We start from the raw sequence: 24,129 nt of genomic DNA on the forward strand, positions 1-24,129 counted from the left end.
TTCAATAGTAAATGTTTAATAAGATAAAGTTGTATTTTCTAAGTTGATAATCTTAGTATTTTACTCTAGAATTGGAAGCAATTAATAAAATGACTAAACAGTGCTCTGTTTTTTCAGGGAATGTGATTGCATTATGTAACTGAACTTAATATTTGAGCTATTTAAAAATGGCATTAGTTGTATGGATTCTAAGTGGAAGGAAGCTGTGCGCTTGTGTTTGTGTTCTTAGCATGCCTCAGGAGCACCACAGTGTGTACTGCTGGATGAGCAAATTAGTGAAGTTTTGATACTGTATTATTTCCTTTTATATGTTTTTGATTGTTAACTAGTGCATGATAATGAATAGTTGAAGGATTTGCTGATTGATTACTTTAGCAGCTTAGTTGAATGTTCACTGCATCTTGTTCATTGCTGGTGAGCCTCCTGGTATATATTAAATTATCCAATTATGCAATTTGGTTGTTTATTTTTTTAAACGTAGGTGAAACCTGGAGATGACTTGGAAGGTGAGCGGTATTTAATCACAATTGAGGAGGCTAAGGCTGCTGGAAGCAGAGCTGTTGAACCGGATGGCTCTAGAGAAGCACTGGAATCAGGCCCAAGGACACTTGGATCCTCCAGCCGGTCTCTTGGGTTTCAGCCCTCTGGCTTAAAAAGGAAGGCTACCGTATGTTTCTATGTGGGAACCACTATTTCAATGTATAGTTATAAAGAAGTTATGTTTATTTATTTATTTATTTAATTTTGGTTTTTCGAGACAGGGTTTCTCTGTATAGCCCTGGCTATCCTGGAACTCACTCTGTAGACCAGGCTGGCCTTGAACTCAGAAATCCCTCTGCCTCTGCCTCCCAAGTGCTGGGATTAAAGGCATGCTCCACCACTGCCCAGAAGTTATTTTTAAAACTAGTAAGTTTTTATCATAGGTTGCTTTTAAAATGGTGCTTTGTTGTTTACTTAGGTAACACAAAAGTAAACCCAAGCTAGAAAAGTCTTACTAATATATGTTTATATTTTAATTTAGCAAATTTTAAATATTTTTTACCTTAGGTAAAATACCTTAGCATACGAATTGTTTGTTACTCTTTTTAGCAAATTAATTTCACACTTTCCTTAGAAATAATGGTATAGCTGACAATTGTTTTAATCTGTTTAGGGTTTTCAGAGACCATATAAGATGCCAAAGAAAGTGACTGTTACTGACAACAGTGAACCGGCTGCCTCTTTTGGTGATGTGAACCCTGGCCCACCTGGCCCGAGACTTCCTCCCTCGTTCTCCAGCACACTTCCTTTGTTTTCCACTGTTGGTCAGAAAGATATAACTCCTATGTCGGTGGATAATGAGAGTCCCATCACATTCAGGTACAGAGAGAGAAGCGACACGCCCTTATCACTTCTTTCTTCATACTTCAAGATTAACACAGACACACTAGGCAAAGAGGACAAGCTTTTCTTTCCTGTCAGCTCTGAAACCAAACATTCAGACTCTTTACTGGCCTGTGAACCCATGAGAAGAAACGGTTTAGACTCTCACTGTCCTGGAGTTTCACACAATGTCAGAAGCAAAGCCCAGATATTAGCTCTTCTGAAGTCCAGCTCAACTAACAGGAAGGATCTGCATGATGAGATTACAGGACACTTTCCTAAGATAGAACCACAGGGATGTTTGAAGACCACTTCTCAGCCAAAAGAAGACTATGCAGAAGCACAGAGCATGGGGAATTTACGCTGTGAGCAGCAGTCAGAAAATCCTACAAGAACCACAAGTCGGTGGGCCAGGTATTTACCTTCCCAGAGATCGCCTCCCTGTTCTACTAGAGATGTGAATGATACAGAGGACAAACCGGAAGTCCAAGAAGATGTGAACATTTTTAACTTGTCTGAACTTTTGGTACAAAAAAAGTCAGAGCTCTTTGAAACATGTATCGAAAAGGGAGAATTATACAGTGAGGACAAGCCAGTAGATAATAATTGCCAATACTGGAGTCAGGAAGAAAACTTAGCACTTTCATTCTGTAAGAAAAACAGCATACTGGTTAGCTGCAGCAGTAAAGAGAATGTCAGTTTATCAGAATCTGACATTCAGTACTGTAGCAAAGTACCTTTTAATCAAAATGGGAAGGTGTGTATGCAAGGGTCACTTTGCACTCGGGAAGGTATTCAGGGGGCAGATGTGGATGCAACATTGGAACTGGAATATAGGCCAGTGTCACCATTGCCAGAAATAGAACATAAGCAAATTGAAGTTGAATCTTCTCTAAGTACCAACTCTAGGATCTCTGATGACATTGTAGACATGGTTTCTAAAAGCAATGCTGATAGAGAAAATCTGAATACTGTTCATAAAGCTGGGCAACCATTTTTGGAAGTTTCTTTTAATCTGAGCAACTTTGAGACCAGTGACACTGATGAGGAGTCCCAAGAAGACAACAGACTTTCCCAGGATTCAGACAGGTGGAAGAAGGAAGTTGTGCCTACAGGTGATTTGTGTGTTCAGAAGAGCTGCAGGGATGTAGGCTGCAGAGAAATTGCAGGAAAATTGCCACTCCTGTCATCTGCCGATGACAAGCCTAAAGAGGCCCTTCCTGCTGATGAGACTCTGTTGTCAGAGTTCTGTGATAGAACCTGTGTGGGTTTTAATTCAGGACCTCATGAAGATGCAAACACTGGCAAAACACTAGAGGGACAGTGTCACAGTGACACAGGGAGCAGTTTGGACTCGTCACTGGAGTGGAATGAGGATGTACCAGGGGACAGTAAAGAAGATGCTAGTAAATCTATCCAAGGAAATGCAATTAATTGTGGTATTGTTTCATCCCCAAATAAACCCAAAGGTATAAATAGAAGCTTACATATTCCTTATCTTTTAAACACAGTCACTGATCAAGCTCCTGGAAGCAGTGACCTGTTCTCAGAAGGTACCCAGCCTTTTAGTTTGCAAAGTCACATAGACAGAAATGATGAGCAGGTCTTAACACCAATCTCTAGCAGTGACATTAGTGTCCAGCTATTGAGTAGCTCTCAGGATCACTTTGAGTGTGATGAACTAGAAGAATCCAGCACTCAAGTTCCTAGTCCTTTATTTCATCCTGTGGGAATAAAACATCCTATCTACAGAGACAGTGAAGCATATATTTCTGAATCAAAAGAATCAGGAAGAATTAGAAGTTTGTCATGTGATCATTTTGAAGTGGAAACTACACAGAGAAACCAACAATCCTGGGCTACTTCTAAAAATTCTTCAGAAATTCCTGAAGTAATAAATAATGTGTCCCTTCTAAAGTCACAGTCTGAGCATAGCACAGCTTTAGGAAACTTGGCAATATTGAAGAAAAAGCATGCCTTTCCACATGAAGTTCAGCACAATCAAGACCCAGATGTCAGTCCTAAAGGTTAGAGTCACTTGTCTTTTTTGGGGGGTTGTTCCCTTTGTAGCTCAAAGGAAGGGAAGATTCTTGCTGTCTGCTGTATTAGAGATTTACGTATGTGGTGGCTCATGCCTGTAATCTCAGCACTTTGGAAGTAGAGACAGTATTAGGAGAATTCAGAATTATCTGCAATTATCTCCTGATTTTGAGACCAATCCCTCAATAAATGGGGATGGAGATTACACAGTGTAATCCATGTATTTAGTAATGACAACTCTAGTAGAGGATTATATAGTGAAGACTAAGTCTTTGTACGTTGGTTCCTTAGTCTATTTGACATTAACCAGTCTCTATGGCATCTTTCCTGAAATGCCCTGTGCATTTGTAGAACACACACTGACAAGTATAAGCAAGGATATGTTCAGGTTAAGGATACTAATCCAAAGCTGTAGTGCTTTCCCTTTACATGACTACATCCCCACCCCAAAAGTGTGGTACAAGAGTGCCTCTGCTTCCTTCTGTAATGTTTCTTTATTCTCACAGTGTGAACAGGTCCTGACTCTAAATGTCAGTGTATTTTACTCATGAAATCCCACAGTGCGTAACAGATCTTTGCTAAATTATCATACCAGTGTTACTGCCTGCCAAAATCTATCAACTTTGTAAAGTTCACAAGTTCTTCACAAGTCACTTTAGTAAATATGGTTGATCCTCTCTTAGATTTTATAATTCTGCCATTTTCATGATTTCATGCACTCTTCATCGGTTGCTCTGTTTTTAAAATAAGTGTTGGTCTTTTTATTCTTGACTTACACTCATTTTCTTATGCATTGGCAATATTTTTTTTGTTTTGTTTTTTTGTTTTTTGAGACAGGGTTTCTCTATATAGCCCTGGCTGTCCTGGAACTCACTCTGTAGACCAGGCTGTCCTCGAACTCAAACCCGCCTGCCTCTGCCTCCTAAGTGCTGGGATGCGCCACCACCGCCCGGCATGCATTGGCAATATTAATCCTTTATGGTATCTGTTGCATATGTGTATATGTGTGTTTGTTTGTTTGTTTTTCAACATAGGGTTTTTCTGTGTAGCCTGTGCTATAGTAGAACTTGCTCTGTAGACCATGCTGGCTTCAAATCTGTTTTTAAAATAAGTTTGGTCTTTTAATGGGATTAAAGATGTGTGCCACAGGCTGGTGAGTTGGCTCAGTGGTTAAAAGCATTTGTTGTTCCAAAGGACCTGGGTTCAGTTCTTAGCACACACAGAGGCTTACCCCTTCCTCTAGCACCAGCATGTCTGGTGCATAGACACACAAGACAAAACCTTCATATACATAAAATAATAAAAAAGTCGTGCACCCCCACCTGGTTTATGTGTATGTGTGTTTTAAGACAGCATCTTTCTGTCTAGCTGTGTACCCTTGCTGTATGGCTCTGACTGATCTGTAATATATGAAGGTAAATGAACAACACTATGGTACTCATTGTTAGAATTAAATTCGTTCAAAACAAACAAAAGAATTAAATTTATACTTGAATATCTCAAGTCATTTTTGCTAAAAGTATGAGTAAATTCCTGTATATTCTAAAATTCTTTAAAGTGTGGTTAAGTTTGATAGTAATTTTTTAAAGATTTATTTATTTAATATATATGTGTGTACACTTGTGTGCCAGAAGAAGGCATCAGATCTCATTATAGATGATTGTGAGCCACCATGTGGTTGCTGGGAATTGAACTCAGGACCTCTAAAGAACAGTCGGTGCTCTTAGCTGCTGAGCCATCTCTCCTGCCCAGTAGTTTATTTTCTTAAAAAAAAAATAAAATAAAAATCTTAATAATAAAAATGAATGGATATAACTGGTTTATAAACCAGAATAAGAACATAGCATTATAATATCAAGCTTTGGGAAATACAGCATTTTATTTTGAGAAAATGATTCATCAAATTGGAAGAGAAGATTACAGTTGCTTCACAATGCTGAAGTCATGTTCTGTGATGAGCTTAAACACCAACTATAGAATCACTGGTCAGATGAGACATGCAAGACTGACTTCTTGCACATCTCTGGCCAGAACATTTTTATCTACCACTTTATTTAAAATTTTTTATATATTAACATTGAACTCACAGTCAACAGTGCTGATGAAAACAATCCCAATATATTTTCTCTGCAGCAGACATCACAACTCTCACACTTAAGAATACAAAATAGCACTAACTCCAGGGGACTTTAAATAGTAAATCATCAATAAAATCACAAAAATATGAACATTTTGGTACTAAATTGACTGAAAAACATATGAATATATATAGCATTAAATAAGGCAGTGTTTTCTTGGGAATGTGCTTTGCTGCTGGTCTGCCACCTTGGCAGCCTCATACTCTGCTTGCTTTTTCATACCTGCTTCTGTTCTATAGCTTTGTGTTAGGTCTCAGGTCAGGGTTACTTCCTAGGAGTGACCTTTCTAGAACATCTGTGTTGTATATCATCACCGTTCTATATGATACCTTTTCCTATTATACTCTGAATTTATCTGGTGTAATTCTGTGTGGTTGTCTTCTTTGTCTCCCTTTTCACTGCTATGTCCCCAGTGCTTAATTCCAATACTCTTGGTAGCAGATCTCTGGTCTTCGTAGTGTGTTGCAGGTCAGATGAATTTAAGATAGGTTTGGATAGACTGGGGCTCCTTATAACCTCCCTACCCCCATGGTTATGTATAGCAATAGTATAATAGTCTTATTAGCTTTCTTGTTCTCAAAAGTTGGGCAGTACGTTATTTTTAACATTTGTATTATAGGTGATTATTAATTTAGAATATATTATTTTTAAAAATAGGTTGCTAAAAAAATGGAAAAACTTATCCCCATTAAGATCAGTAAGGGAACTGGAGAAATGGCCCATCATTTAAGAACTTACTGCTTAAGCAGAGAATCTAGACTTGGGTCTAAGCATCCCTCTTCTGGCCTCTGTAGAAACCCAACATGCACATAGTGCATATATGTATGTGTAGACAGATATTCATGCAAAATAAAGAAATCTGTCTAATACATGTGCTTGAGACAGGGCCTCTCCATGTAGCCTTGGCTGGCCTTGAATCTATAATCTATCTACCTCTGCTTTCTGAGTACTAGAATTAAAGGCATATCCTCACATTTTTAAAGTAACCAGTTATGTTTTCATTCTAAATATGTTGAATTTTTGCCTTAAGAATGTACCAGCCTATACAGAACAGTACACTGAATCTTTACTCATACTTGAGGTTAAATGATTATCAAGACATTACTTTTTAAAGTGTATTACTTCAGTTTTAGATAGAAATGCATTTTCACAAAATACTGTGATGCATATGATAAATAAGGCTGTTTAATTCTTTCATTGCAGCCAGGAAATCATCTGCCACAGAATTTTCACGTGCTGTGCTAGAGTATCCTTATGAGCATTGGGCTTCTCAGCAGGTACATATGTATCTATTTCTAACTACTGTGCTTTTCTTGTGTAGAAAATAGTGACCATTTCATATGCATATAGCATATACTTTGAAACAAGTTAAAACCAAATCAAGGGGTGAACAACCAGCAGATAAAGTTTTAACCATTTTTTTCTTTTGAACATGAAACACAGAACAGCATTCAAGCAATGAAACAAAAACACAGACATAAAATGACAGACATGGATAGATTGGTGCATCACAGACAACAGACAGAGAGGGAAGAGAACTAGATGGCTGTCCTACCCAAGGGACCCAGTTATCCTACCCAAGGGACCCAGTTATCCTACCCAAGGGACCCAGAACCAGAACTAAGCATTCCTCTAGTAGGAGCCAGAAAGGAGACAGGATGTCTCCCGGCCTCCTGTCCTTAGGAGAGCTCTGAAACAGCTTATGTTCATTTTCCTTCTCTTTTGCTAAAGCATCCCCGATAGTTGGGGAGGACTGCTTTTCTGAAACCCATTCTCTCTCATGTCTAGGGTGTAAATTCTCTGTAGTCAGAGTCCAAAGTCTAAAAGTATCTATGAGAATTACCTTCTCTAGATTTTAGCATAACTCTAAACCCATATACAAAACACATTTTATCACTACCTTGAACTTCTACAAGGTTTATTCACCGCTGGCCCAAATCTTCTTTTACTATGCATGAACTTCCAATTCTCATGGTGTCCTTCACAGTACCCTGCTTACTGGAGCTCCAATGTTGAGACGCTATCTGACCAAGCCATCTCAGTCAGTCAACAGGTTCTCAAGCCCAGGAATGAAGATTAAAAAGAAAAAAGACAATTAGACAACATTGTAGCATGACCAAGCCAGTTCTGAGGCTGAGGCCTAGCATGTACTTTGATTATCCTTTTTCACTACTATCTCCTCTTCTGCCCCCATTCTGGTATTTATTAATTTAGGCATCATTCAGGTCATATAGTTGATAAGAATTGGCTTAGTTTGGGTTACTATTGCTATGATGAAATACCATAACCAAAAGCAACTTGGGGGTGAGAGTGGTTATTTCAGCTTAAATTTCCAGGTACGTTACTGGGGAAGTCAAGACAGGAACTCAGATCGGGCAATAGGATAGGAATCTAGAGATCATGCAGAGACCAAGGCATGTAACTTACTGGCTCGCTCAATCTGCTCTCCTATAGAACCCAGGACTATCAGACCAGGATGGTGCCACCCACTATCCTCCCCATCAATCACTAACTAAGAAAATGCCTTTCAGCCAGATCTTTTTTTTTCCTTCCACTTCTACATCATAGTCAATCACTGAAGGAAGTCAGGACAAGAACTGGAACAGGGCAGGAACCTGGAGGCTGAAGCTGATAGAGAGACCATGGAGGAGTGCTGCTTACTGGCTTGCTCCTCATAGCATGATCAGCATGGTTGGTTTTGTTTTTTTTTGGGTTTTTTTGATTTTTTTGTTTTTTTCAAGACAGGAATTTCTTTGTGTAGCCTTGGCTTTCCTGGAACTCATACTGTAGACCAGATTGGCCTCAGACTCAAGAGATCTGCCTACCCCTGCCTCGTGAGTGTATGTGCCACCACCACCAGCTTCAGCCTGCTTTCTTACAGAACCCAAGACCACCAGTCCTCGGGTACACCACCCACAGTAGATTAGGCCCTCCTTTATCAATTACAAATTAAGAAAATTACTTTAGGCTTTTCTATAGTTGATCTTATAGAACAGTGGCTGTCAGCCTTCCTAATGCTGCAAACTTTAATACCATTCCTCATGCTGTGGTGACTTTCAACCATAAAAGTATTTTTGTTGTTACTTCCTAACTGTAATTCGGCTACTGTTATGAATTGTAATGTAATATCTGTGTCTTAGGTGACCCCTCTGAAAGGGTCATTTAAACCTGAAGGGGGTTGTGACCCACAGTTTGAGGACCACTGTTATAGAGGCATTTTTATCATCTGAGGCTTCCTCGTCTCTGGTGACTCCAGTTTGTATCAAGTTGACATAAAACTAGTCAGCATAACTGATCCTTTGTCACCTTGATACACAAACATCACTGTTAAACTTCAACCTTTTCTTTCTTGTTCATCCCCAAGATTACATATTATAAACATCACAATATGGAACATTTTTACAAACTTAAAAAGTTTCATAGTCTTTACAAAATCAAACATTTTAAAAATTGAAAGACTTTTTAAAAATTGACTTGTTTAATTTATGTATATAAGTACACTGTAGCTATCTTCAGACACAGCAGAAGAGGCCATCAGATCCTATTACAGATGGTTGTGAGGCACAATGTGGTTGCTGGGAATTGAACTCAGGACCTCTGGAAGTGCTCTTAACTGTTGAGCTATCTCTCCAGCCTGGAAAGACTTTTAATATCCAGAGTCTCTTTAAAAGTTCAAAATCTTTTAGCTGTGTGTTCCTGTGAAATCAATAAAAGGCTAAAGACTTCCTTACTTCAAGAGGGAAGAACCAGAACATAGTCACAAGCAAAGCAAAACAAAACTCCAACTGTGAATAACTCAGTGTCCAGTATCTGGGAGTCACTCATGGTGTGGATTCTTCCAAGGGGCCAGGATTTGCTTCTCAAAACTCCTCCCTCTAAAACACACAGTGTGTCTTCTGGGCTCAGGTGGATTTCACCCCATATCTGCTGCTGTGCTTGATGGCCATCCCATAATACTGACATCTCCAAAGTGCTAGGATCTATTGCTTAAACTGGGCTGCACTTTTACCAATATCCTCTCACAGGCCTTCTTTTGGTGCCAAGCCTCAACTCCTTTGCATGCCCCTTTAATCTTGGCCTTCAACTGCTAATCTTGACCTTTCAAAGTGCCAAGTCTGTGTGACCTCTTCATGCCTTCAAAACCTGCCACTTAGGTGATTCTTACACTACCAAGTTTAGCCGCCAGCTTTGGCCACCTCTGGAACACAGCTTTTGTGTGCTGACTCTGAGGAAATACTTGCAGATTTCCCCTCAGTGAGGCTGGCCTCTTTTTTTTTTTTTTTTTTTTTTTAAAGATTTATTTATTATTATATGTAAGTACACAGTAACTGTCTTCAGACACACCAAAAGAGGACATCAGCTTTCATTATGGGTGGTTCTGAGTCATCATGTGGTTGCTGGGATTTGAACTCAGGACCTTAGGAAGAACAGTCTGTGCTCTTACCTGCTGAGCCATCTCGTCAGCCTGTTGCTGGCCTCTTATACAGCTGATTCTTAGCCACAGCCAACCAGCACTCATTGTCCCAGCAAAACAAAGGTTTTACTTTAGTGGGTCTGGTCTTTTGTTAATCACACATGATTCTTCAGTTTCAGCTGAACAAGACAGCACAGTTTCTTCATACAAATGGCTGAGTAGAGTCTTTGCTTCCCTCTGAAACTTCACAAGCCAGGCCTCTATTGTCTACATTGCTCTCAGCATTCTATTTTTCCAAGCTCCTATAATGCAGCCCACTGAGCTTTGAATACTTTGAACAATGTTAAACTTATCTAGCCCAAAGTTTCAAAGTCCTTCCACAATCTTCCCCAGAGCACAATAGACTGGACCCTCCCTTATCAACTACCAATTAAGAAAATGCCCTACAAGCTTGTTTACAGTCCAGTCTTATAGAAGTATTTTCCTCAATTGAGGTTCCCTCTGACTCTAGCCTATGTAAAACTGGTATAAAACTAACCAGCATGGCCGGGCGGTGGTGGCGCATGCCTTTAATCCCAGCACTTGGGAGGCAGAGGCAGGCGGTTTTCTGAGTTCGAGGCCAGCCTGGTCTTCAAAATGAGTTCCAGGACAGCCAGGGCTACACAGAGAAACCCTGTCTTGAAAAGCCAAAAACAAAACAAAACAAAAAAACTAACCAGCATGATAGTATTCTATACTTTATACTAGAATTGTAGCAATAACGAAGGTACCAAGCTCTCTTGATTCATGACTCCCCTCACAATTGAGTTATTTTTTTAAAATTTCATTTCTTGGCCCAAAAAACTTATAATAGTTCGTTTGTTAAATACTAATATTGAGTGATATAATAGTCCGTTTGTTAAATACTAATAATAAGTGGTATAATAGTCCGTTTGTTGAATACTAATATTGAGTGATAGTAAGTGTGTGTCCTAGTAACTTAGCAATTTATCATCAAGTTAGCAGAGCTGTGAATGCAGCTTATGCCCCATTAGGTGCCACACAGCACCCAGAACCTCAGGGTAGAGTGCATGACATCATGCTATTTCTTGTTCCACATTGATTTTTCTTATGCTAATTGCGATTGTCTGAATTAACAATTAGCAATTTCTAAAAACTGAGCTCCATCTAAAACCTGATGTTGGCTGGCGGGAGACATAAGCAGTAGAATTGCTGCATATTTGAAGTGTGTGATCTACATAGTGAGTTAGGGCGGCCATTGCTACGTGGTGTGACCCCATACCAAAACTTTAATAAAAGGCTGATGAGGGGCCTGGAGAGATGTCTTAGAGGTTAAGAACACTGACTGCTCTTCTAGAGATCCTGAATTCAATTCCCAACAACCACATAGTGGCTCACAACCATCTGTAATGGGATATGATGTCCTCTTCTAGTGTGTCTGAAGACAGCTACAGTGTACTCATAACTCAATCAATCAATCTTTTAAAAAAGCAAGAAAGAAAAGGCTGAAGAGATTGCTCAGAACAGTGGTTCTTCAGAGTACCCACGTGACCACAGTTGAATGTAACTCAAGTTCCAGGAGGAGCCAATACTCTCTCCTAGCCTCCAAAAGGATCAGGCACACACATGGTATATAGACATACACGCAGACAAAGCATCTGTACACATGAAATTACATAATTTTTAAAAGTTAAAAATCTCAAAACAATAAGAGACATGATGTCATTGAAAGAAGATAGTGAGTCCAATGTTGAAATTGCTCTTGAGTTAGTTACTTCAGTGTCCAGAGAGGTTGTGTGTTGCTGTTTCATTCTGTGGAGCCTTCTGTGACTTTACCATGGCATTCTAGAGAACCTTGTTTGTCAGTTTGGGAACAATGATAGCAATTTCAGAAAAACCTGTGCTAATTAGGATGAGTTGAAACTCCTAACTAAATCATCAAGATTACTGTTTGTCAGTGGGCACACTCTTAGCATTGTCAGTATGACAGTTCTCACAGCACTTTCCTTTCTAGACATAGCTTTGGGAGAAAAGAAGTGCTCCATGTGTCCCCATTTCATCTTATTTTCCATGTTACTGGTCCACTTTAATAATATGTAAATAGGCTCTAGAAGCCAGCCTCAAAGCCAGAGAGCATAGCAAATGTATGCTCGGTAGTGAACAAATGAGTATCTTCACAGCTTCACCACTTGTTCTACTCTCTATACTGTTCTGTTTCTGACTAAATACATAGAAGTATTCAAGTAGTGCTACTTACTCTATATCAAAAATTGGCAGACAAGGGGCTGAGTCAGCGGTTTCGAGCACTGGCTGTTCTTGCAGAGGTCCCAGGTTGGAGTCCTAGTAGATGAAAGTCACCTGTAATCCTAGTTCCAGAAGATCTGGCTGGCTTCTGGCTTCTCAGGGCCTTGTGCACATGTAGTACACAGACATGCATGCAGATGAAGCATCATATACAAAATAATAACACTTGAAAAAAGTTGACAGCATGTATATGACTGAGTTTATAAATCATTACATTCCTAAAATTCCCCACTCTACCACTGGAGAGGAACTACATGGTAGCACAGAATTAGGCATGTTTGAAGATTCCCTCAGAAAAGCAAATGTAGGGAGAATATTTAAAGTCAAGATTTATTTTTAATGAAATGCATGCTTTTAAATTTAAAAGAATAATTTTAGGCTAGGGTCATAGCTAAGTGATAAAGCATTTTCCTTGCTTGTATTAATATCAGGTTTCCATCCTCTATAATACAAAATCCTTTTCTCAACTGAAATTCTGTATAAAAAAGCATTTAGGTTTAATTTTCCTTTCCGATGAGCTTAGGTAACAGAAGATTGAGAATATGAATAGTTGGCTTTTTGTTAATTCATCCATTAGAAGTAAATCTTTTATGGACATTCCTTTGACCTTTTAACTCTTTTATTTTTCCATATCTTGGGTGGGCATGGTTACCCTGTGTGGCGTAAAAATGCTAAAATCCTCAAGGGGGCAGCAGAGAAAGCCATTTGAAACCTGAAAGTAGGCTAGGGAGGGAATGCAGTCTCTGGGGGAGGATGCGCGCACGCTGCAGCCCCACTCTTCAGAGCAGGAGACTCGGATAAGCAGGGCTGCAGAGACCCCACTCTCTAGTCCCAGGAGACCGGATAAGCAGGGCTGCAGAGACCCCACTCTCTAGTCCCAGGAGACCGGATAAGCAGGGCTGCAGAGACCCCACTCTCTAGTCCCAGGAGACCGGATAAGCAGGGCTGCAGAGACCCCACTCTTCAGAGCAGGAGACTCGGATAAGCAGGGCTGCAGAGACCCCACTCTTCAGAGCAGGAGACTCGGATAAGCAGGGCTGCAGAGACCCCACTCTTCAGAACAGGAGACTCGGATAAGCAGGGCTGCAGAGACCCCACTCTTCAGAGCAGGAGACTCGGATAAGCAGGGCTGCAGAGACCCCACTCTCTAGTCCCAGTGAATGAAATCTGAGTGCAGACCTCAAGCAAATACTGCTTCATTTCTTCTCTTCCCGCTTTTTCATTTTGTGTTTATTTTTTGCTTTCTGTGTGACAGGCACTGTATTAAATGTGGTGATGCTTAGATAAAGTGAGAAAGTCTGCACTCAAAGGGCTTACAATACATTAGTGTACAATAAGGAACATTCCTCTACACATACATTATGAATATATATGTCATATACTTATATTCTTATTTTTAATAATTTACCTATAGCCTGTTGAGTTTCACGGACATCAAGTGAAAGGATCTGCTACTAGTGGTGTAATGACCAGAGGACACAGCTTACAGCTAGGACGCAGTCAGTTTCCAGATAGCATTGATTATGGAAACTTCCTGACCGATCCAGAGTTGCCTAGCACTTGTATGCAGACAGACTTCTTGCAGGTAAAAGCCATTTTTATAGTTGCTTTTCACCAGGTGTCTTTCTATTTCTTTTTTGTTTGTTTGTTTGTTTCATTCTTTCTTTTTAAACTTTTCTGCATTTATTTGTGTATTTTGTGTGTACATTTATATGGTGTGTGTATGTGTACATACATGCACATGTTCAGCATACATGTAGGGGTCAGAGGTCAACTTTCTCTTTCTTTTTTTTTTTTTATTTGTATTTTATGTTTATGAGTACCCTGTCTTTATGCACACTAGAAGATGCAATCAGATCCCATTCTACATGGTTCTGAGCCTGTGGTTGCTGGGAATTAAACTCAGGACTTCTGGAACAGCAGCCAGTGCTTTTTTTGTTTTTTGATTTGTTTTGTTTTGTTTCTAGAAAGAGGGTTTCTCTATGTAGACCAGGCTGTCCTTGAACTCAGAGATCTACTTCCTTCTGCCTCTCTAGTGCTGGGATTAAAGGTATGTGCTGACCTCTCTTCCCGTCTTTGCAAGTCATTTTCTTTTTCCTTTTTTTAAATTAATCAGTTAATTAACTTTGTATCCCTACTACAGTTTTCACTCCTTCCTCTCCTCTCGCAGTCCCTCCCCTCCCCGTGAAAGGGGGGCCTCCATGGGTGTCAAGTTGCAGTAAGACTAGGTGCACCTTCTCTTATTGAGGTTAGAAGAGGCAGCCCAGTAGGGAGAAAGAGTCTCAAAGGCAAACATCAGAGTACAAGACAGTCCCTGCTCCCACTGTTAGGACCCCACATGAAGGCCTGTTCCTGTGTAACAGGCAACTGTCACATATGTGTAGAGGGCCTAAGTCCCATGCATGCTCCCTGTTTGGTGGATCAGTCTCTGTGGATCCCTATAAGGCCAGGCTAGTTGATTCTATAGGTTTTCTTGTGGTGTCCTTGGCTCCTCTGGCTCCTATCAGTCCTTCCCATTCTTCCCCAGGCTCTGCCTAGGGTTTGGCTGAGGGTGTCTGCATCTGTTTCCATCAGCTGCTGGGTGAAGCATCTCAGGAGACAGTTATGCTAGGCTCCTGTCTGGGGTCCCTAGTGCTCCAGTGGATTTTAGGAAAGCAGGCAGAGTTTAGGGCTGGAAAATCCCAAGTCATGTTCTTAGGTCAGTCCTAAGTCATTATACAAGAGCAGTCAAGGGTAGATGAACAGGAACCATAGTGGCTGTACACAGACTACACGAGGCAGCGCGCTTTCTCACGTGCCGGCTTGTTGTTGTGGATGATTAGTCTTCCCTCTAGTGGGCCCTTTAGCTCACATCTCTTCTGCATTGCCAAGTCTGTGCTACTTCCTACTCTTCATTATATTATAAGTTATGGTCACTGTTGAAAAAGAAACTTGCTGTGTGTGATGGCTCAGTTCCAGCACTTGAGAAGTTGAAGTAGGAACATTTAAGACTGAGGCCTGCATGGGCTGTAGAGAGAATTCTAGGCAGTTAAGGAAAAGAGAGAACAAACAGGGAAGAGATTTGTATTCTCATGTTCATTGGTGTATTTCTAATCATTGTTCTGTTAGTTATGATCATAGGGTATAGATTCTGAGTCTGTCACAAAAGACAGACAAAATATCTCTCAATAAATGTGATATACTACTAGCATATGATGTTCTCTGAACTTTAATGTATGTTCTGAACATTAAAAATGTTATGGAGGCTAGAGAGACAGCTCAGCAGTTAAGAGCCCTTGTTGCGGGCTGGAGAGATGGCTCAGCGGGGAAGAGCACCGACTGCTCTTCGGAAGGTCATGAGTTCAAATCCCAGCAACCACATGGTGGCTCACAACCACCCGTAATGAGATCTGATGCCCTCTTCTGGTGCGTCTGAAGACAGCTACAGTGTATTACACATAATAAATAAATAAATCTTTAAAAAAAAAAAGAGCCCTTGTTGGTCTTGTAGAAAACCTGGATCTCTTCTCCAGAACTTACATGGTGGCTTACTAAGAATTCTAGTTTCATTGAATCTAATCTAATCTTATCTAATCTCTGTGAATACCAGGCATGCATGCAGACAAAACACAAAATAAAAATCTTAAACAAAAATTGAGGCAAATGTAGGTATCATAACTTTTTTAATATTTTTTAAAGGTTTATTTATTTATTATGTGTAAGTACATCGTAGCTGTCTTCAGACACACCAGAAGAGGGCATCAGATCTCATTACGGATGGTTGTGAGCCACCATGTGGTTGCTGGGATTTGAACTCAGGACCTTTGGAAGAGCAATCAGTGCTCTTAACCACTGAGCCATCTCTCCAGCCCAACATTTTGTTTTAAAGATTTATTTATTTTAATGTTTATGAGTATACTGTAGCTGTCTTCAGACACATCAGAAGAGGGCATCAGATCCCATTACAGATGGTTGTGAGCCACTAAGCAGTTGCTGGGAATTGAGCTTTGGACCTCTGGAAGAGCAGTCAGCCATCTCTCCAACCCCAACATTTATCTTCTTTAAGTATATGACCCATAGCACTAATTGACTAATTGAAACAGTCTGCCCAAGCTATTTTGCCTTCACTTGAACTTTTTTTTTTTTTTTTTTTTTTGTTTTTTGAGATAGGGTTTCTCTGTGTAGCCCTGGCTGTCCTGGAACTCACTTTGTAGACCAGGCTGGCCTTGAACTCAGAAATCCGCCTGCCTCTGCTTTCCAAGTGCTGGAATTAAAGACGTGTGCCACCACTGCCTGGCTTTGAACTTTTTCTTAATTTTCTCTCTGGTGGTACTGGGGACTTGCCACGCACACTCGTCTACTCCAGTCACATCCAAAATATTGGGGATAAAATCCTGATTAAGGATAAGAGGCAATAAGAATCTAAAAAGAGTTTTGTGCCTCCTGGATAGACAGTCGCTGGTATCTCCTAACTCAGACATGTTCCAGATCAGTCTTTCTAATCGTCAACACGCCCTCATATTTAGGCATAAAGGTACCCCAAAAAATGATTTGTAAATGGCTAAGATTGGACATTGTTTCCTGGCCAACACAATGTTACCAACCTATCCTAGTTTAACACCAAGCTGTCCATAGCTTGGAATTTCTCTCAAGGAATCTGCCCTGCCACAGGTAGTAACAGAGGTCAAGCACATTTCTTAGAGCAATAGACAGTTCATAATAGTTAGAAATGTTTTACATACTAGAGAGTAATGAAGGGCTTCCACCCAAAGACATTAGCTAGAAGTGTTGGATTAAAACCTCTTAGTCATTGCCTCCAGTAAGAACCAGAGAGTTAGTATAGAAATACCAAATTAGCCCCAGCAGGGAGGGGCACCATTGCTCTTCCGCCTGCTTTACAATTGGATACATGATCTTGGTCAGTAAGATCACTGACTTTAATGTGTCACCTGCCTACGTGACTCTTGTCATCTGCCCTGCTTGCTGTATGCTACTTAAGCCTGCTTTTCACTTGGTGTGAAAGGAGAAAGACTAGGAGAAGGACTTGGAGAAGGACTTGGACTCGCATGCAGGACTAGCACTAGAACTTAGATAGATTAGGATTCAGACTCATGCAATCCACAGTCCCCTTGCCCAAGCGCTTGGGCCCCGGGGGATGCAGCACCAGTCCAGAGAAGATAGCTGCTGCTTTAGACCCAGTATGTTTTAGATAGCTTCAGATGTACTGTAACTATTGAGCTGCCAGATTTACCATCTCTCTTTTGCAATGACTGTAAAAGTCTGATGCCATTTTTAAGAAATCCTGTACTTCATGTGTTGTCTCTGCCATCATTTCTTCGCCTATGCCTTGTCGACCTGACTAGGACCCCATTTCTCCCACGGGTTGAGGGAGGCCCAGATCGGCCGGCCTGCGGCAGGGACTGAACCTATCGTACTTAGTCAGGAGCTCTACTCTGAGCTGTCCCTGTTTAGTTTTTATTTTGAGACAAGGCCTCCTTCATAAGTTACATAGCTGGCTTGAACTCACTCTGCTTCATGGAAGCCCTCACGTTCTGCTCTGTCTTGGCCTCCTGAGTATTGAAATTAGAGACCTGTGTTTCTATGCCCAGATCTAGCTTATTTATTAAAATGTATCTTTATTCTTTTTTATTTACTCTGTGTGTGTGTATGCGTGCTTGTGTATATGTATATCTGTGCATCATATGCACACAGTAACAGAGCAGGCTAGAAAAAGGTGACAGATCCCTTGGAACTGAAGTTACAAATGGTTGTCCTCCACCCTGTGGGTGCTAAGAGTTGAAACAGGTCCTCCGAAAGACCAGCCTGTGCTCTTTACTGTTAAACTGTCTCTATAATTCCTGTATCATCATCATTGTGTGTGTGTGTGTGTGTGTGTGTGTGTGTTTTCCTGTAGCCATGGCTGTCCTGGAACTCACTCTGTAGAGCAGGCTATCCTAGAACGCAGAGATCCACCTGTCTCTGCCTCCTGAGTGTTGGGATTAAAGGCGTGTGTCACCACTCCCCAGTTTATATCTTATTCTTAATTGGCATAATGACTGTTTATACTGTGAGGATCAGTGTGACATTTCATTACATATGTGTAGTATATCCTGATGAGATCCGCAGTCACCTCAGACATTTGCAGTTATTTGTGTTGGAAGGATCCAGGGTCCATTCTATCATCTTCATTCATTCATTCATTCATTCATTCATTTTTGAGGCATGATCTGTGTACCTTTGGTTGGACTGAAACTATATAGATAGGGCTGGTCTTAAACTCACAGAGACCTGTCTACTTAAATTTCCTGAGGACTGGAATTAAAGGTGTGTACTCCCACACCTGACATTTTGCTAGGTATCATGAAATATTGAATTCAATGTTAATCATAGTTGTCTGAATGTGCCACAGAACTTTAGATGTTATCTCTTGTATCTATCTGCATACCTCCCAGTACCCTTCCTAAGCTCTGATAATCACTGTTCTGTCTTTGTATCTTTGGGTGTTTTGTTTGTTTGTTTGTTTGTGTATGTTTACATGTGTGTATGCTGGTGCTTATAGAGAGGCAAGAAGGCGGCTTTGGAGTTTTCAGAGCTAGAGTAATAATTGTTTATAGGCTGTTCTGCTTACATGAACCCTGAAATCTGAACTTTGGTCCAGACTGTTAAAGAGCAAGTACTCTTAACCATTGAACCATCTTTTCAGCCTGCTGTTTGATTTTTGAAACAGTGTAGTAGTGTTGTAATCTTGACTCACCCCATAGATCACAGATTGATGGAAGATTGCTGCGATAACATGAGGTTTACTGATCCACACGTGTAGGGTTGCTCAGCCATGCAAGGTGAGACAGCAACGAGCTCAGAAAGCACACATCTTTTATACTTTACAGAGGGCATATTTCCACAACAGGGTTGACTGGTTCACTTTGATTGGTGGAATATAGGACAAAGGATCTCCTCAGGCATTGGTTGGCTTGCTCAGGGGGCTGTTCTTGGCTTAGTCAGCCAACTTCCCTATACAGCTGTGCACCTGGCCTTGAAAAGTCCCTGGGAAGGGGCTGAGTAACTAGGTGGTAGGGGGATTGTCATCAGCAAGGTCAGAGTGACAGTTTGTGGTCTTTTTCAGAATTCACCACAGGGAGGGGTTGGGGGTTCTTCTGAGAATTGCTAATCTTGTTTTCCTGGACCTTAATGTCATTGCCACCACCAGTTATTTTTGTTTTTGTTTTATTTAGTTTAGTCAGAATAGCCTAGTCATTCTATCTTAACATTCTGACCATCAGAACTTTGTTTTTACAGAATGTCCTTGAAATACAGCTTCTCAGTGGCTGAAGCTGCTGCTTGCTACTGTAAAACTTTGCTTCCACACTGTGTGCTGCTTACAGGAGCTAGAACATGCCCCCCCCCCCATTTTTATTTCTGTGTCTCCAGAACTCCGTTTTTCATTTTATTACTCCAGTAGTAGTAGTAACCAGCTTAGCCTGGAACTTATCTATAGTCCTGGTAACATTTAATAATTTTCTTGCCTCATCCTGCAGACTGCTGGGATTATAGGCATGAGTGAGCTAACATGCACAACTTTAATTTCTAACTGTAACTTAAAAATATTTTATATGCAGGCTATTCTTACTGGAATAGGAGAATTTTTTGTTGTGGTTTTGATTTACGTTTTCTGTTGATAAGTGATGGTGAATCTCATTTTCTATATCTGTTAGCCATTTGTTATTCAGTATACAACATTTGTATGTTGTTTGTAGAAGTCTATGTTTAGAGTTTAAGGCTAGTCTGACTAAATAAGAAGTTTTAGGCTAGAGAGAAATATTACCACAAAAAAAGAAAAAACAAAAACTGAGCTTTGCATAGCAGCATACATGGGGTACAGATTCTCAAAGGAAAGAGAGAGGTAGAGGAAGGAAAGAGAGAAAAGGAATAAAGCCAGGCAAGCAGGCCCACATGATCACTTACTTTTTATGTTGTTTCAGTTGTGCTGTTGGAATTGAACCCTTGCTTTGCATGTGCTAGGCAAGCTCTCTACCACTGAGTTATACCCCAGCACCATTTGTCACTTTAAAATCCAATTGTTTGGGTGCTGGGCTGTCTAACTTTTATCTTACGATCTCTTGTCAGATGAATACTTTGACTGTATCTCTCCTGTTCTGTATGTAGTCTCTGTTGATTTTTTCTTTTTCTGTGGAGAAAGTTCTTTGTTTTTTAGAATACCTTTTATTAATTTTTCTTTTTATTGTCCCTTGCTTTTGTGTCATATCTTCTCCAAAATGGAGTCAGTTATTACTCAGCCCTCTAATAAAAGGAATATAAAAATATATTTCATTTCATCAGTTAATTGGAGGTCATTGGTGACCTTGGTAAGAGCAGTTGCAATGGAATAGTATGTGTAGAAGTCATTTCAGAGTGAATTAACTAATGAATGAGAGGTAGGAAAGTAGATCTGAGGCTAACTCCTAAAAAGTATGTGTTTATTAATTATCTGCCCCTTCCCCAAGGCAACCCCATGGCAACCCCTGAACAGGGATGAAAATACCACTGAGTTGTGTCGCCAGGCTGTAAACAGATGATCTTCTTCCTTTTCCCCACAAAGAGGCTTTTCACTAGCAATGACCTACTGTCTATTATATATCAAAATAGGACTGTGAATAAAAGAGGCAAAGTCTTGACCTCACAGAACTTACATACTAATGAAGCTTAAGACACAACCAACAGATAAATACATAGTACTCGGAAGGCTTAGGTGATCTCAGTAATCATGTAGCTATGTGAGGTGGCAGTACTGTGGGCTAGTCCAGAAATTCTATATAGGTGTAAAGTCAGCCTTCTCTGATAATGTGACACTGGAGTAGAGATGAAAATGCCATGCCAGGGGGCTGGTGAGATGGCTCAGCGGGTAAGAGCACTGACTACTCTTCCAAAGGTCCTGAGTTCGGATCCCAGCAACCACATGGTGGCTCACAACCACCCATAATGAGATCTGACGCCCTCTTCTGGTGTGTCTGAAGACAGCTGCAGTAAATTACACCAGAGCCGGAATGAGCAGGGCTGGCAGAGGTTCTGAGTTCAATTCCCAGCAGCCACATACATGATAGCTCATGGCCATCTGTACAGCTACAGTATACTCATACACATAAAAAATAAATAAAATAAATCTTTTAAAAAAAAAAAGAAAAAGAAAATGCCATGCCAGTACCTAGGGGAAAAGGAATTTGTGGCAAGAGACCATAGGCCAGTTTGGTAAAATAGTGAAGAGGAGTGAGTGAGATCCAAGGGAAGTGACAGAAGTGAGGTCAGAGAGCAGACAGGAGGCCTGGGCAGGCAGGGCCTTGTATGATATCACAGAGCTGCTATGGACACTAAGAGAAGGGGACGACTAGAGGGTTTGGATCAGTAAAACAACGTTGGTTAGTTGTGGAGAATGTATTGGGAGAGTGGGTGTATTTCTCCTTTTTCCTTAGTTTTTAATTTTCTGTGTATGGGTATTTGCCTGCATGTCTGGTGTCCAGGGAAGCTAGAAGAGGGCATTGGATCCCCTGAAACTGGAGAGACAGGTGTAAGCTGCCAGATCAGTGCTAGGAGTTGAAGAACAGACACAGCTTTTACTCGCAAAGCTGTCTCTCTAGCCTCTTGTTTTGTTTTTTGAATCAGGGTTTCTGCATAGCTGTCTGACCTGGTACTCGCTGCGCTGACCAGGTTGACCCTGAAGCCACAGAGATCTGCCTACCTTTGTCTCAGAATGCTGAGATTAAGAGCATGTGACACTACACCTGACTTCTTTATTGTGGACTTGACAAAGCCTAGAGTCACCTGGGAAGAGGGAACCTCAATTGAGAAATTACTCAGATGAGATTGTTGATAGATGTGGGTTGTGCCATCCCTGGGCGGGCCAACTTAACCTGTATAAGAGCCAGCAAGCCAGTAAGGATTGTTCCTTCGTGGTCCCTGGTTGAGTTCCTTGAGTTTCTGACCCAAATTCTATCAGAAATGAACTGTGATCTGGAAGTATAAACTGAAATAAACCATTTCCTCTCCTAAATTCCTTTTGGTAATGGTATTTAGCAACAAAAGGCAAATTAGAGCAGTATTGAGGGTGACTATCATTAGGTTTTGATTTCAGGGGAAAGCTGCGGCATGATTTACATACTATTCTAGTGAGAATAGCATTGAATTAATTATAAGGTTGTTCAGATCTGAGCAAATGTTAAAAGTTCTGCGCTTGGAAGGAATTTCTTGTGAAATGTATATGTTAGCTTGGATAACCCTAAGTCCAAAACATAAGAGAAAGCTGGTCCGACCTGGAGTATGCTGGGATAGTTTGCACGGTCCATACATGAGATGGGATTTGGATCGAGCAGCCTTAAAATGGAAATTTACCTTGAGAACTAAGTCCTCATAATGGAACCAGTCCAAATCAGAATGCCTCCCATTTCACAATAAATCCCAATCTTTATCTTCTGTACTTAAAAGTATTGTTTATTTTAGTAAGTTTTTTTCTTTTCCTCTCCTGTTTTGTGAAAATTTTATAGTTCTTTGCTCCCAATGTGGTTAGAATAGTTACTTCTGGAGGTTACTAGAATTCAAACTAATAGAAAAAGAAGCATGAGAACATTTTAGATAGTGATTTTCTCTTTTCTGGACAGGTGTTTTCTCCAGAACAAAAGATCTCTGCATTGAGCCCTGCACCTACTTTCTCTTTCAACACAAGAAGTGAAGACTCTATACTTGAGTTCTCTGAGGAGTCTCTGAAAACAAGAACTTTCCCTGGTGACCTTCACTTTCTCAGCTGTTACCTGTGAGAGTGTCCTGGGCTATGAATGTTGGGAAACCCACTGTCTCTTCCCTTGGACTTGTTCTGTCATGGGAGCTGTCTCAAATGCACCTTCCTCTCTGGTTCTTGCTTCCTTCTCAGCTGTCTCTTCACTACTTCTGAAGTCGCTGTCATAGTACTTCTTGCAGCTAAAGTGCCAACACTTGGCTCTTCTTTCTGTCCTTCTTGTGACTCATAGCAACCGTCTCCTCAGCACACTTGTTGACCTTAGTGTAAGCTCTTCATCTCTACTCTGGGCTGCTGTCAGTGTCAGGAACTCCTCAGTGACTGTTGTCCTCCAGCACTGCTCTCAGGCCATTTTGACTTTTCTGCTGCTTTTTTTTTTTTGGTTTTTCGAGACAGGATGTAGCCCTGGCTGTCCTGGAACTCACTCTGTAGACCAGACTGGCCTGGAACAACTTTTCTGCTTCTTGAAAAGTATTTTATTCAGTAGAATCTCTTCCCACTAACTTTGGTTTTCTGATAATTTCATTAACGTATTTTTTCTTAATCTGAAGTTAGGTTTGGTGATTGATGTTTTCTTGGTTGTAAGTGGACAATTAATATAAAAAAGGAAATAATTTAATGTATATCAGTAGTTGAGCTAGAGATGGCTTCATGGTTGTGTCCAGTTAAGGCCAAAAAAGAGAAAAAAAAGAAAGAAAGAAAAAAAAAGAAAAAAGGGACAGGGTAGGAGGAGATGTGAATGGGGTGGGGATGAGGTGGGATTCTTGTAATCCCGGCACTCAAGAGACGAGGCAGGAGGATCAGTACTTGAAAGCTAGCCTGGACTACCTGGGGCAACATGGGAGTGTACAGGAGAGCATCCTCTGAATGCCATCAAGTGGAGTGGAAGGGGCTTCCATAGGGACGCCTTTGCTCTGGAGTAGAGTTTTATTTCTGTCAGTGTTTTTTAATCCAGTTTTGGATTATACAGAGAATATTCTCTGGCTCACTATTGTACTACCCAAATGATCATCAAAATTTATTTCCTATGAGGCTGGGCAGTGATGGCGCATGCCTTTAATCCTAGCACTTGGGAGGCAGAGACAGGTGGATTTCTGAGTTCGAGGCCAGCC

General features: G+C 40.7%; 1 protein-coding gene across 4 annotated transcripts in view; it reads left to right on the forward strand.

Annotated features, from left to right (window-relative positions):
• Zgrf1 (zinc finger GRF-type containing 1) overlaps nucleotides 1-24,129 on the forward strand; it is a 71,593-nt gene that overhangs the window by 8,545 nt on the left and 38,919 nt on the right. For 2 of the 4 annotated variants that reach the window (XM_031375441.1, XM_031375444.1), the window contains exons 5-9: nucleotides 482-667; nucleotides 1,154-3,389; nucleotides 6,744-6,817; nucleotides 13,673-13,843; nucleotides 22,884-23,007. In XM_031375441.1, the coding sequence (XP_031231301.1) occupies nucleotides 482-667; nucleotides 1,154-3,389; nucleotides 6,744-6,817; nucleotides 13,673-13,843; nucleotides 22,884-23,007 (2,791 nt within the window). The remainder of the gene's footprint in view (nucleotides 1-481; nucleotides 668-1,153; nucleotides 3,390-6,743; nucleotides 6,818-13,672; nucleotides 13,844-22,883; nucleotides 23,008-24,129) is intronic. The other 2 variants (XM_031375442.1, XM_031375443.1) reach the window with 2 other exon arrangements.

This window comes from Mastomys coucha, unplaced genomic scaffold (genome assembly GCF_008632895.1).
Source record: "Mastomys coucha isolate ucsf_1 unplaced genomic scaffold, UCSF_Mcou_1 pScaffold16, whole genome shotgun sequence".
Lineage (NCBI taxonomy): Eukaryota > Metazoa > Chordata > Mammalia > Rodentia > Muridae > Mastomys > Mastomys coucha.